The sequence below is a fragment of the Balaenoptera physalus genome, assembly GCF_965194825.1.
Source record: "Balaenoptera physalus genome assembly, chromosome: 3".
Classification (NCBI taxonomy): domain Eukaryota; kingdom Metazoa; phylum Chordata; class Mammalia; order Artiodactyla; family Balaenopteridae; genus Balaenoptera; species Balaenoptera physalus.
The window spans coordinates 30,302,684-30,318,145 of NC_138890.1; the positions used below are offsets into that span (position 1 = coordinate 30,302,684).

Consider the following 15,462-nt stretch of genomic DNA (forward strand, 5'->3'; position numbering starts at 1 on the left):
ATCAAGGAGAAACAGTTGAAAACCCTAAGTCCTGATCTCCGATTTTCAAGACTTCCCCTCAGTACATAAAAAGTGTGTGCTCCCAGTTTCAAGGGTAATTCATAGCTTTGTGGTGTTTGACCACTTTTTTCCTTTTATTTAACGTGGATTCCTAGCAGGGTCTGTGTACATGCTGTAAATCTGCAACAACTCAATCCAGGGTCACAGCTACTAAACCTCCAGAGGGGCTGCCCTCCTTGGTCCCTCCTGGCCTTGTAAGAGCCAGTTCTGAAAGGAAAAGCTATGTCCTCGTTGGTAAGTGACGGCTAAAGAAAAGCACCGTTTTTAAAAAAAGGACAATCGATATGTGAAGCTTCAACATACAGAAGGGGGATCTTCACTGCCCTCGGCTTGGAATGATCTTTCCCTCTCTTCCCTTTCTCTTTATCTGCTTAACTCACCTTCTAAGAGTCAGGTCGGGTAGCATCTCCTTCAGGAAGCTGCCCTAAAATCCTGCACAGGTTAGAATTGGTGGCCTATTTTCATGGTCTTAAATTACCTGTACCCAACTCTTTAGCTAACATGTGATGAGTTTATCATACAAGGGACAGGAACAAACTTCATAAATGATACACGGCATTGACTTTGAGAAATGTACAACAGAATAGCGCTAGCAGGATACACGCTGTCCATCCCTCTCCCAGCCCACGGAGAGCTGGGCTCGGGCTGGACACGACTGGATGTGCTGTGCAATGTGCCCCAGGAGAGGCACCCCGATCCCCTGCCACCTCACATATTTATAAAAGGATGGAGAGGAGACAGGAATCCTGAGTTGTTTCCAATCCTTCCAATCCTGACCGAGTTGGAAGACTCTGATCTTTGCAATCTGGATTAGAGTCTTGAGGAGGACCAGTGAGAACTCAGTTTGCAAAGCAGCGCTGGTTTCTGCCAGAGACCTTGCCATTTTCTCCCTGTAGAGACCTCTGGTTGCTAGGTTACCTGCGAGTGAGCAGTAAGGGTTATAACCAGCCAGACTGATCGACTGATCTCCATGGGGTGCTTACTATTTCCTAGGCATTATCTCATTTATTCTCACAACAACCTGATGAGGTACAGCCCTCATTTTACGTATGGCAAAGCTGAATCTAGAGAGCCTCATCCACAAACCTCCAGCTACTACAGAGCAGAGATAAGATTCAAACCCAGACCAAGCTGATTCTGGAACGTCAGTTCTAACCTTCCACCCGGTACCGCATCTTACGGCTCTCCCTACGTGATGCTGCCATTGTTGCCTAACTTGTCAGGTCCCTATCTTTTTAAATGCCTTTCATCTCTGCATCCCCAGTACTGACATTCAGTGAATATTTGTTGAGCACATGAATGGATTGATTTCATATTTCGTCTTCCCACAAGGTTATGCCCTCATCATGCTGCCTTTTGATCCAACCCAGGAGAAGGGTGGAAGGTACTGCTCTGAAGACCTAGTCAGCCACAGTGTGTGGGTCAAGTTCAGCAAAAGTGATGAACATCTCAAGGCTATTCCAAGATGTGCCAGAGCTCTACCACGAGGTCAGAAGAATGGAGTTTTTTACCTCTCAGTGCCTTGCTGATGTGATTTCTTATTTACTGCACATTCCCATTTAATTGTCTTTAGACAGTGGTTTATCAACAATGTCACATTTGGCTCCGTGCCCTCCTAAGATCAATAGGAGGGTCTTATGTGGGCTGCTTGTGAAAATAAATCAAATATATCACTGAGGAGAGAGAGTAAACTGGGAACGTGCCCAGTCACAAAATGCCTTCCCAAGCACAAAAGCGGAACAGAATCGTGGGCACTGGTGGCTTCTCTCAAAGCTGGGCCTAAACCTTTCACCAGGCTGCACTGTGACCTTGGGCAAGTTACTTCAACTCTCTGAGTCTCTGCTCTCTAATCCCTAAGATCCGGATAGTAAAATTTCCTACCTCTGAGGGTCATTGTGAGTCCAGCCCAGCTCACAGTAAGCACCAGATCAATATCAGCTATCCTTATGGCTATTGTTATTGTTATATAAGTTTGACATATTGTAACTCCTTTATGCTAGCTATTCTACTCTTAAGAATTCATCATAAGGAAATTATTAAAAACTAAATAAATATTGAGCTGCATGAGGTGCTTGTATATTTCAGAGATTAATCCTTTGTCAATAGCTTTGTAGTATAGTCTGAAATCAGGGAGCCTGATTCCTTCAGCTCCATTTTTCTTTCTCAAGATTGCTTTGGTAATTTGGGGTCTTTTGTGCTTCCATACAAAAACAAACAACCCAATCCAAAAATGGGCAGAAGATCTAAATAGACATTTCTCCAAAGAAGATATACAGACTGCCAACAAACACATGAAAGGATGCTCAACATCACTAATCATTAGAGAAATGCAAATCAAAACTACAATGAGGTATCACCTCACACCGGTCAGAATGGCCATCATCAAAATATCTACAAACAATAAATGCTGGAGAGGGTGTGGAGAAAAGGGAACCCTCTTGCACTGTTGGTGGGAATGTAAATTGATACAGCCACTATGGAGAACAGTATGGAGGTTCCTTAAAAAACTAAAAATGGAACTACCATACAACCCAGCAATCCCACTACTGGGCATATACCCTGAGAAAACCATAATTCAAAAAGAGTCATGTACCACAATGTTCATTGCAGCTCTATTTACAATAGCCAGAACATGGAAGCAACCTAAGTGTCCATCGACAGATGAATGGATAAAGAAGATGTGGCACATATATACAATGGAATATTACTCAGCCATAAAAAGAAACGAAATTTATTTGTAGTGAGGTGGATGGACCTAGAGATTGTCATACAGAGTGAAGTAAGTCAGAAAGAGAAAAACAGATACTGTAATGTTAACACATATATATGGAATCTAAAAAAAAAAAAAAGAAAAAATGGTTCTGATGAACCTAGGGGCAGGACAGGAATAAAGACGCAGACACAGAGAATGGACTTGAGGATATGGGGACAGGGAAAGGTAAGCTGGGATGAAGTGAGAGAGTGGCATGGACATATATACACTACCAAATGTAAAATAGATAGTTAGTGGGAAGCAGCCGCATAGCACAGGGAGATCAGCTCGGTGCTTTGTGACCAGCTAGAAGGGTGGGATAGGGAGAGTGGGAGGGAGGGAGACACAAGACAGAGGGGATATGGGGATATATGTATACATATAGCTGATTCACTTTGTTATACAGCAGAAACTAACACAACATTGTAAAGCAATTATACTCCAATAAAGATGTTAAAAATTTTTTTAATCTATAGAATGAGTTATTTTTGAGGCATTTAAAATGAGTTTATGGAAGAATATTCAAATTTAGAAAGTTGTTCCCTACTTATCATTATGCAAAGAATCAGGGTAAAAAGGGTATGTATGGTATGATCCTACATTTGTAAAAATGATTACTGTATGTGAACAGAAAATATACTAAAAGTGTTAATGTTTTCTATTTTTCCTATCATTGTCATAAATTCTTCTTATAATGAGAAAACCACAAATAAAAGTTATCTTTTAATAAAACAGTTGGAATTTGTTTTGTTTTGTTTGTTTGGGGGCTTGTGGGGTTTGCATTATGGATGCTTTGAAAAACATGATGATAGCTTATACCATTTCTTTGTGCCAGCCCAGTTGTAAGTGCTTTATAAAGATTACCTCGTTTACATCTTACAACAATGCTATGAATGTATAATATTATTATCTCCATCTTATAGATGAAGTAATCAGGGCACAGAGAGGCTGAGGGACTTGCCCAAGGTCACACAGCTTGGAAATACTGGAAGTTAACATTCAAGATCAGGCACACTGGACTGGTCCACACCCTTACGCCCATGCTTGTCCGTGTCTGGAACAGCTGCATAGGCATTCCACAGAATGTTTATTTAAACTTTATTTTTGTGTATTTATATATTTTAAAAATTACATTTAAATACCCTCCCTGACTTGACATATACAGTAGGATCTAGTTATCTGAGGATATTTGGAATTAATAAAAGGCCACTTAAAATGGATGCTCTTAACATTGACTGATTCGGAATTTACCTTGAAAAGTAAAACTGTAATTATGAAAGTATTTTTTATCTGATATCTAGGAATATTCAGGTCATACCTGCAACTACGCTCTAATTTTTAGAATGAACACTGAGCTTCCCTACGTACACAAACATGCGACACCAAACATTTCACTGTCCCTCCACTTCATTGATTGCAAAAATGCATCCTGTTTTCAGAGATGTCAAAAGATGAGCATTGTGTGTATCTTAGAGTTGATGAAATACTTGAGAACAGTGCAGCATCACTGTAGCTTGACTGGCGCAACACAATCAAATGTAAACATACTGGATGTCTCCATCAAATTTTCCAGGACCTCTCTTTACGATATTATAACCACCCTCTTGGAAGTGCTGATCTTGTCACCTTCCTTGTCACTTCTCTCTGCCACAGTATTTAACTGTGCTACCTCAGCCAGATCTGCATTTACCAAGGCTTCCCCGGGCACTTAGAGGCAAATCTCCGGCATCACTTTCGTTGACTTAATGAAATTCTCGTCTTGGGCTTGAGTTGTAATTTTACTCTGTCAGCACTCATGTTGACATTGTACTGCAGGATGTTCCTGGAAATGACTGCCGGCAGAGAGGAGAAAAAGGAGGTGCCAGTCTGCTGTGTTCAGTGCATACCAGCTTTGTGACCCTAAACTCTGCCTCAGTTCTTTCGTCTGTAAAATGGGGCTGCTCCTAATGGTGCCTACCTCACAGGGTTGTTGTGAAGATAAAATAATTCATGTGAAACAGTCCTTGGCACATTGGAGCCCTCAAATACTGCTGACTATTATTATTATAACTAGTGTTAAATGGGGAGGGATCTCTGAGTGGAGAACATTTTTATAAGAGATCAGATGATTAATAGTAATTTTTGTCTTCTAACAACTTTGGCTTCCCTACAAACATCTGTACTGAGAGGGGATTCAACGAACATTTTAGAAGCTGTTAATTTTTGGGAAGATCTTGGAATAAAGCTTTTCTAAATATCTCTGAACACAGATCTGAACTTCTGCTACTCTGCTGTTTATTAGAAAACTTCAAGATCTGCACTGGGCTTTCTTTGAATCCACCTGATGTGTGTCTGCTCAGATACGGTTGTACAAGCAACTGCGCTGGTGGATCCTGTTCAAGCAAATGCCAGGCAGAGCAGAGGTTCAAGTTCATGTCAGGATGTTAAACCAGGAATGCAGTTTCAAATGAACATGTAACTGCACCCCAATGTTCCCATTAGCACTATTTACAATAGCCAGGATATAGAAGCAACCTAAGTGTCCATCAACAGATGAATGGATAAAGAAGATGCGGTGTATATATACAATGGAATACTACTCAGCCATACAAAAGAATGAAATTTTGACATTTGCAGCTACATGGATGGACTTGGAGGGCATTATGCTAAATGAAGTAAGTCAGACAGAGAAAGCCAAATAATGTATGATATCACTTATATGTGGAACCTAAAAAATATAACTAGTGACTATAACAAAAAAAGAAGCAGACTCACAGATATAGACAACAAACTGGTAGTCACCAGTGGAGAGAGGGAAGAGGGGAGGGGAAATATAGGGGTAGAGGAGTAAGGGGTACAAACTATTAGGTATAAAATAAGCTACAAGGATATATTGTACAACGTGGGGAATATAGCCAATATTTTCTAATAACTATAAATAGAGTACAACCTTTAAAAGTTGTGAATCACTATATTGTAACCTGTAACTTATATAATATTGTACACGACTATACTTCAATTAAAAAAAAAAGAACATGTAGCATGTTCCAGAATGGTGTTTTGTTTTTTTTTTTTAATAAAGAGTTTCACAGCTTATTTTAAGTTTGGGGTGCAACCTCTCTACTTCTGTATCTAAGGCAAGGGATGTGAGTAGATATTTTAAGTGATTTAACCTTGAAACTATTATTTTCTCTCTCTCCTCCTTCAAGCTTGTGGATCAATTTAATTGAAGACTAGCCAGAGCCTGTAAGGGAAATGATGAAAGAAAATACAGTTGCTCTTTGCAACTGCTTATATATATTCACTGTGATTTTTCTCAAAACTGTGCAGACGAAACAAAGTACATAAATAAATTGAATCCTGAGAGTGGTATAAGATTAGAGTCATCATCTATAACCTCTTAATGCTTGTTTTACTCAAAATAGAACTCAAGCTTGTCACAGACCTACTTTTCTTAAAGACAGAGAGATTACTAAAATTAAGAAAAGTATAAAGAATATGGTGACAAATTACCCATATTTCAACCACTCAAATGAATAAATGTTAGCACTGTGTCATATTTATTTTCAGTCTTTGTACGTGTGTGAGCATGCGTGTGTCTTAGAGATGGGGAAGGGCTTGCCTTACCTTTATTGTTTTATTATGGATAAAAACAAGTACTTGTTTTTTTTTTTGACAGGAGGGAATACACAGAATTTACTTTTCATTCTAGGGTGTGGCAGGCAGATGATGTTTCAGGAAATTTTATTTTATTTTTTTATATAGTAGGTTCTTATTAGTTATCTATTTTATACATATTAGTGTATATATGTCAATCCCAATCTCCCAGTTCATCCCACCTTCACCACACATTCCACTGCCCCACCGAACAAGTACCTTTTAAACCTAATTCTCAGTCCTGTTCTCCTCACCTATTCCTACGGGTGACCAACCTCATGAGTTTAGTTTCTCTCTCTGTGTCTCTGTCTCCATCTGTATACACAGTTACTTACACACACACATATAAACATATATATATACACACATACAATAAACATATGTATACAGAGGTCAAAACATTTCAATAATAAATATGGATTTGAATTATAAACCATGCTTACACTAACAAAACTGTCACATTGATTTGTTTTATATATGGGGTTCTACAGAAGATTTCACTTGAAGATTAAGGTCTTTGTCTAGAAGAAACTCTTGAATTACAGCACCTCTGAGACTCTGCTCGGTCAAAATATGTGGCTTGGTGCTGCCCCCTCTTACTCATCCCTGCTTTCTCTGTTTCTGTCGTTCTCCCCGAGTTCCATGTTCTCAATAATTGACTTTTTTGAAAAACATTCCACGTGCCCTCCCCGTGCATCCCCCTCAATACCAGGTCCCTTGTAAAACTCAAGCATCTTTTGAGATTTTTCCTGCTTGGTGACTGCCCAGGAGGGTACCCACTGATTTAACTGGCAGTTTCCATTCCTGTCAGGAGGCTACCAGATCATCACAAGGGGTGTCCTGAGAAAGACCTTTCCAAAAGCACTTTTCGTCCAATACAGAAGAAACCAAGGTTCTCTTGGTTTCACAAACTCTTTCTCCATACCTCAAGCTCTTTTGGAAAGGAAGGGTCTGAAAAACATGCCTGTAAAAATATGCCTCCCTCCAAAATGAAATTAAAATGCTATGTGGTGGGCTATGCAAGCTGACAGCCAAACCCTGGTATTCTCTCCCCACTAAGATCCCAGAACACAGCTCTGCAGGAAGAGTGAAGTCCAAGGAGAGCCTGTCTGCCTGGATCATGGGCACAGGGACAGAATCAGGCTGCTCAGAACACGTGGGCTTCCCAGTGACCCAGGGATCCAGTTACTTCCACCTCTAATGGAAACTGCGTGCAGTTGACTTGCTTGGGCAAGAGAGAAGGGGACAAGGGAAGAGGGAATTCATTTTCAAATAAGGCTCTGAATTGGAAAGGGATAAACCAAGCTGGTGAACAGCTAACCCCACTCATCGCTATTTATAAATGTGCTTTGAAAAAATGTCACTTAGGGGAATTCTGCTGTTGAGGACAATAGGAATGTTTGCTCAGCTCATTTGATCTTGGTCTGCACATGCTCGATCTGCCATATTTGCATTTATTTGGTATGATCATGGGGCAATTTGTGGTCTCTTAAATCGTTCCCTTCTATTGTTCAATGAATGTGTGGAGAGTTTTGCTTCCCGTTCCACAGACACACCTCAGAGTAAAGCACTGGGGTTGACAGTGTCTGCTTCTATCTTAGCGTCATTTAATCCCTACTACCTCCCTCTAATCAACCCTTACAGCTGGAGCTGTAAGCCCACCCCACACGTTCAAGTTGCCTCTGGAAGTGACTGGGCTCATGGCTCCATCAGTCTGAGTGATGAAACAGGCATTTTTAATACTTGCTAAACAGGATTGGGGAGAAGGTGAAGTCCCGGCAGACCTCCCCAGCGTTAACTGCATCTTGTTGGCTCGGTTAATCATGTACCTAATTTGCCGATTATTGACTTGTTCTCACGCAGGATTTTACTTGGCTTGACATATCAGTAGCAATCAGTGATGAACTGTCAAGTAAACCTGCTCCCTGCCTTAACCACCAAGACGCTCACTTGCATCAACAGCTTCTGAGATTTCCTTTGATCCCTAGCACTGCGGCCAGGTCAGATGATGATGATGATGATGATCTTTAAGTCTCACCTGTTTCCCTTCTAGAACTGGGCTCAAGCAAACCTGACACAGCTTGTAGGATTTCAAATACTCGGCAAGACGAACGAGGCTACCTTACATACACCAGCCCCATAAGAATTCGAGTTGGCAGGTTGACAACGGCTTAGATCAACTTTTTTTTTTTGCCTAGGTCTTAAAAAAATGGAATGCAGGGTACCAAAATGCTGCATTTAAAAGACAATGGGATATCTACCTTTCTAACAGACAAGGATTAAACAATGATATCCAGTTTATGCAAGAGTTCAAGTAAATAATATGGGCACTTACTGCCGCTGGTGGGCAGGAGAGTAGGGAGGGTAATTGGTATAGACTTTCAGAAGGAAAATCTGGCAATTAGTATAAAATCCTTAAGGGTTACTTTCAGGAAAAGAACTAAGGGTGTACACGAAGACTAGCCATGAGGACAGGTCTCCCAACATTTTATCGTAAGTCATAAGGGCCTTTCATTGGGATATCTGGTGCCCCTCCACCCAGGAACCTCAGAGGACTGTAATTCCAGCTCCACGGAAGTTAGGATCTGACTTGCTTTGGTCCATATGAGAAGGGCTTAAATGATATGTGACATTTCCAAGCAGAAGTCTTGAGGGACTGCTGCATAACTCACCATCTTCTCCTTCCTTTGCGATGGGTACTAGTTATGTTCCTAACAGTGGAGGTTCCACAGGTCCGTGCCCTTGAATGAGACTGACATTGAGCAAAGCCCAATATCACCCGAAGTGAACACGTGAAGTAGGATGTTCCCAACCTCGACACGTGTGCCATTTTGGGTTGGACAACTCCTTGTTGTGGGGAGTTCTCCTGCGCGTGTTTAGCAGCAACCCACCTGCCACTGCCTGCCAGGAGCAACCTCTCCCCAGGGTGACAACCCAAAATATTTCCAGACACTGCAGAATGCCTCTGGGGTGGGGGCAGAATTGCCCTGTGTTGAGAACCACTGATATAAACAAGAAATAGCCTCTGTTGCTTTAAGCCACTTAGACGCTGAGTTTTTTTGTTTTTTTGTTTTTAAACTGCCACCGATATCTTTTACTATAGCAAAAACACTATATAAATATTTAGCAAAAGGGGACTGCTTCCAGTTACGGGTGTTTTTACTTCCTTTTGTTTTTCTGCGCTCTTAAAATTTTTCTGTGATGAAAACAATTTGTCCTTTGATAAGAAGAAAAAAATGAGAAAATTAATCTTATTTTAAAAACCTATATTTACATAATTGCTTATCGACAGACAGTATTGACTAGGGCCACGCAGGATTTCTAAGTACAATGAAACACTAGCGTACCGTATCTTTATATTGTGCTTCCATTTGCAGAGTGTTTTCCCATCCTCCCTTTGTTGTGGTAGGGGTAGTGTAATGATAGCAACACTGTGAGGCAGGGAACACAGGTAGACAAGGAAACTGAGGCTAAGAGAGGTTAAGGCGCATGTCTGAGGGCACCTGGTTAGCACGTAGCAGGGACTCCATCCTCAGTTTTCTAATTCCAGGACTTTCTCCCCTATGCCACGTTACCTCTGTACTGTATCTCTGTAGAAAGCTACATTCAAAAAGTCAACTGGGACAGACTCTGATTCTTTGGGAAATTTAAACAGGTAAGAAAGGATTCTCCCCTGTATTTAATATCCTTGGACAAGGATACTAAACCTTGTAGGCACTTGGTCAGAGCATGATACTCAATAAAATTTAAGCATAGCTATTCATGCAGTGCAGCCAAGAGAATTTCATATTCCTCCCCCTCCCCACTTCTTCCTCTTTCTCTCTTTTCAGCTCAAATGAGTCACCTTGGCTAGCCTGCCAATCCCCATAGAACTTATGTTCCTTGATAGGATATGCCAGTAGAAATGAGAAATTCTATAATGGTTTGAGACGTGAGTTAGTCACCTATAACTGCGAGGGGCTAAGCTCCATGTCCTCCAGGAAACGTAGCTCATCAAATGGACATGAATGCACGTAATGATGGCGAATGATCGTGAGAATGCATGGGGAGTCGTTTATCTCCTTTCTTTTTTTAAGAAGCGCCGCTGTATTGCACCTGTCTTGTGCATTCTAAGCATCTGCACCTTGTCTCGCTTACCTGACCCTCTGACGCACGCTAAACTCCCAAACTGGGAGCTGGACGGCAACCCTCTGTGCACACCTATTCATTTCCTTTCCCATGAAATGGGAAGGGGCTGTCCCTGGAGTGGAACTATTTTGAGAGGACGATCACTAGAACAATCACCGGCTTAGCAGGAGACGGACGGTGTGGTGTAGCCACAAAAGAAGGAGAGACATTGTCATTGAGGGCTTGAGTCCTGAATGTCAGAACAGCGGGCAACCTGGGTAGAGTACGTTTCTGCCTGCTGTACACTATCACTCAGTTTCAGAGAGTTACCTACTTGACTTGCCATGATCGCTGGCCCTTCCGTGATTCCGGCTGCTCAGAGCATGCAAGCAAAGGGGGATAGCAGTGCTTCAGAACAATGTCAAGAGGGAGCGGTTTTTTCCCCAGCAAAGCTCCTGGCATCCAAGGGGCTGATGGGGAAGTTATGCTCAGCTGTGCCCAGAGGCACGTTCCTACTTACTCAAATAATGCCAACAAGCAGATTTCACTGCTGTCAATCTTTCGTTATGCTACAGTAGAAACAGCGGAGCCTGAAGGTCAGGGAGACCCCCTAACAATTTGCATAACTTCCCAGACCAGCACCCTGCACCTGGACAGAAGTTACAGAAATGCCTCAGCGACTCCTCTTAGCTGAATCCTTCTCTTCCTCTTGATGAGAATCTCTTTAAAGGACAGATGTGATTTTTGCAACAGGAGTTCTGCTTGCTCATGGGCTATGTTAACTCATCTCTAGATAATCAGTGCTTAGACCAATAAATATTTTTCTGGATGGATGGATGGAGGACTTATTGATTACCACTTTACACATTGATCCCTATAGCATGGGCTGTGTATGCTAATATAAACCTACATAGCTCTCCCTGCTCAAAAAAGAACTAGTCCTTTTACTCCCTTATATCGATCATTTCAGGCTGTAAAGATGGGACTGCAAATAAATTTCGTCTTGAGAGCCAACCCCAGTCAACTGGCGGCGGCTGCCTTTAGGGTTCTCTTGGAGGTACCTGTGCGCCGAGTTTAGTGAGGAAAAAGTGCAGTCATCGATTAGCAATGTCTGCTGTGAGCTAAAGACAAAGAAATGGTGGCCTGACTGCTTTGCATGTGCCAATGGGTTTAAAGCTTTAAATTCTTCCAATTGAATTTTCTGGATGAATACCTTTCCAACACATGTTTAAAAAAGTCAGCTTTGACTGGATATAATGGGTGGTTAAGGGTGTTTTTCCCTCCACTGGTGTATTTTCCTAATGTACTTCTTTATATACTTGCTGGATTTGAAAGCAAATGAGGCGGGAAAACACTACTTGGTTTTCCTTGGGATATACAATTCTTATTGGAAAAGAAAACCAAACTAGATGAGGGTTAATTTATCCCAAGTGGGATGTATAAGAAAATCTCTACCAGGAAAAATTAAAGGAGGGATGAGAAGAAAAACAATGAAATCCATAATATAATCTAATCTTTTCATTCCCAACGCTGGGAATAATCTCACTTTTGCAGTGTCAAGCACTTCCCAAGGCACTTGGTACAGGGAAGAACAGGGAAGCCACAGAGAAATGGTTGCTGAATTCTGGTTAATGTTACATCACTCTTTTCAAACACAGTGGGATGTCTCCTAGTGATGTTCTAACAAATAACTAGAATCCTTGACCAAAAAGTACCCAAGGAGTAGCAAAGGTCCGGCAAAGGTGACTTCATCAGGTGGGGAGGTAACCATTTTCTTTTTCTGAGAAATAGTTCCCATAACATAAATTTCACCATTTTACAATTTGGTAGTTTTTAGTATATTCACTATGTTGTGCAACCATCACCGCTATCTAATTTCAGAGCATTTACATCACCCCGAAAAGAAACCCCAAAGGTATTAGCAGTCAGTCCCAATTCTTTCCTCCCTCTCCCCTGGCAATCACTAATCTCCTTTTTTGTCTCTAAGGATTTGCCTATTCCAGACAATATAAATGGAATCATACGATATGTAGCCTTTTGTATCTGGCTTCTTTCATTTAGCATAACATTTTCAAGATTCATCCATGTTGTAGCATGTAACAATATTTCATTCCCTTTTTTAAAAAAAAAAATTTCATTCCCTTTTATGTTTGCATAATATCCCATGGTAGGGATAGATCACATTTTGTTTCTCCATTCATTAGTTGATGGACATTTGGGTTGTTTCCACTTTGGGGCTATTATGAATAAACACTGCTATGAACATTTGTGCATATTTTTAAATGAGAAATAAAGTTCTCAATTCTCTGTAGGAATACACCTAGTAGTGGAACTGCTGGATCATACTGTAATGCTTTGTTTAACTTTTGGAAGAACTATTGAATTCTTTTCCACAGTGGCCCTCCGTTTTACATTCCCACAAACCATGTAGGAGGGTTCCAATTGTTATTCTCCATCCTTTAGTTATAGCCATCCTAGTGGGTGTGAAGTGGTATTTTTTTTTTTTTTTTTTTAACTCATGGCTATATCAAGCATGTTCCTACCTGGGCATGAGATGGTGGAAGTCCTCTTCTTATGTAAACACCGAAGAGAGCATCCTTCCCGAGGGAGATATTGAACTTTAAGAACTGGGGTTGACTGATGTGAATCTGTGATCTCCAAAACACGCCAGGTGGGACTTCTTGGGTCACCCGCCGACCAACTTCTGCTTCGCCGCTGTCTATGCTGCTGTTCTTCAAGGACCAGGGCACTGGAAAATAGGAATTGACATCAAGTCCGTGACATGTGTACACATTAGTTGGCTTTACATTTCTGTTTGATTATGTGCCAGTATTTAAAAAAAAATATGAAGGTGAAACCCATGGCAAATTTCTCTTTAGGTCACAACTTAAAATATCTAGGTTTTAAATAATAATCTTAGAAACTCATACCCCAGGGCGTCTGAAATATCGGCACAGTGCTTGCTAAACTTCTGAGATTACTCTTTATTGATCAACTATCATAAGAGCTGGAGTTTGATAAGTACATGTAAACTCCAAATGTGACTGGGATGTAAAATGATCAGTAGGGAAGGGGAGAGTGATATTAATTTGGCACCAGATTTAATTCTTGCAGCTGTTAATTATTCTTTCCTGCCACAAACAAGTCCAATATACTCTGACATTCTCATAAATTAATAAAAAAGAGCCAGCAGTGAACAAACATCAGTCCAAAATAAATAAAAGAACTCAACAGAAAATGTTGACTTGCTCTGAGGCTGACCCAACATTGGCTGTCACCCCTTCCTCGCTCAAGAGGAGGGACTTAAGGACCGTGTGGAAACCACACCCCTCTCACGGTGACACTGGTGCATCTCTGTTGCATTATTTGAAATCACTTATATAGAAACCACTGGTTGCCCATACTCAGCAACCTTCAGAACTTTAATAATAGGAGTTCCAGAAATTCCTATGTTAAAAGAGGGTTTCTTCATAACAACGAACTAGCCGGGGTCTCCTACACTTCGGAGGGCGGTTTTATGAATACAGAATTAAGAAAAAGCTGGGAGTTACTAGTAGTTGCCCAAGAAAAGTTAACTGATCTCTCAGAGCCTCATTATCATCATCTCTAAAATGGGAACAGGGCTTCCCTGGTGGCGCAGTGGTTGAGAATCTGCCTGCTAATGCAGGGGACACGGGTTCGCGCCCTGGTCTGGGAAGATCCCACATGCCGCGGAGCAACTAGGCCCGTGAGCCACAACTACTGAGCCTGCGCATCTGGAGCCTGTGCTCCGCAACAAGAGAGGCCCACGCACCGCGATGAAGAGTGGCCCCCGCTTGCCGCAACTACAGGAAGCCCTAGCACAGAAATGAAGACCCAACATAGCAATCAATCAATCAATCAATAAATCTTTAAAATGGGAACAAAACCTTGATGGAAGCTAGTTTTACATAGGGCATTTGTGATTCCTTCAAATGGATTCTGAACTTGAAAGGAAATATAAAACCACAGTCTCCTATCGTCTTGAGAACTTTTAAACCAGTTGAAACCAAATACAGAAAGAATTGAAGACATTTTGGTTTTGAGGGTCTTTTCACTTTTTGACTGATCACTTTGGTGGCCTTGTGGATCTAAAACTTCTTCAGTCTCGTGGGCAAAGGATGGGAAGCAAGCTCCCTCCGGCATTCTGTAATGGACGGACTCTTCTGAATATGTTCATCTGTATTTGGCCACAATCCATTGCAAAAGGTTTGGATGGTCAAGAGAGATCATAATGTTGCAGAAGACTAACATGAAAGGTTAGTGAGGCATTCTGACTTAGCTGACCTGGCTCTGTTACCATCTGGCCACTGCATCAAGACAATACTCGTAAATGACCTTGGTGCCAGTTTCTCATTCTGGAAAATGGAGAGGTGACATTCTTGGATCCCTAAAGGTTTTCCATATCTAAATTATAAAAGAAAAACCACAGAGTGACTTCAGGGTGTAAAGTTATTTTTTTCCCCGTATTTAGTTCAATAGTGGATCAAATAGAAAGTAAAGAGGGGCTTAAAATAAAGTAGAAGACACGCTGCTTTGGACCTTAAGAAGAAACCCTTGACCTCTAGAATAGGGAACAGGCTCCTACAGGAAGTTTGGAAGCTTCCATCACAAAACATTGTTAGGAAGAAAAGAAAGTAGTAATCCTTCGTGGGTCAGCTCTTTAGATGGAGACTAGATGGTTTGCTCCTCAAACATTTTTATGTTGCCTATCAGATATGAAATACTTTCCTGTAGGGGAGGAATACTGCATAGCATGTAAGAGCAGAGACTCTGGGCTGAGACTGCCTTGGTTCAAATCCCAGCTTTGATACTTGGTAAAGTGTATCCATTCTCTGTGCCTCAGTTCCCTCCCTTGTATAATTGGGACACTATTATTGTTTATTTCA

The 15,462-nt window shown here is 41.2% G+C and overlaps 1 protein-coding gene across 15 annotated transcripts in view; it reads right to left on the minus strand.

The window, feature by feature from the left end:
- Positions 1 to 15,462, minus strand: part of TENM2 (teneurin transmembrane protein 2) — a 591,699-nt gene that overhangs the window by 199,340 nt on the left and 376,897 nt on the right. For all 15 annotated transcript variants that reach the window (XM_082456392.1, XM_082456388.1, XM_082456389.1 and 12 more), the window contains one exon: positions 13,099 to 13,304. In XM_082456392.1, the coding sequence (XP_082312518.1) occupies positions 13,099 to 13,304 (206 nt within the window). The remainder of the gene's footprint in view (positions 1 to 13,098; positions 13,305 to 15,462) is intronic.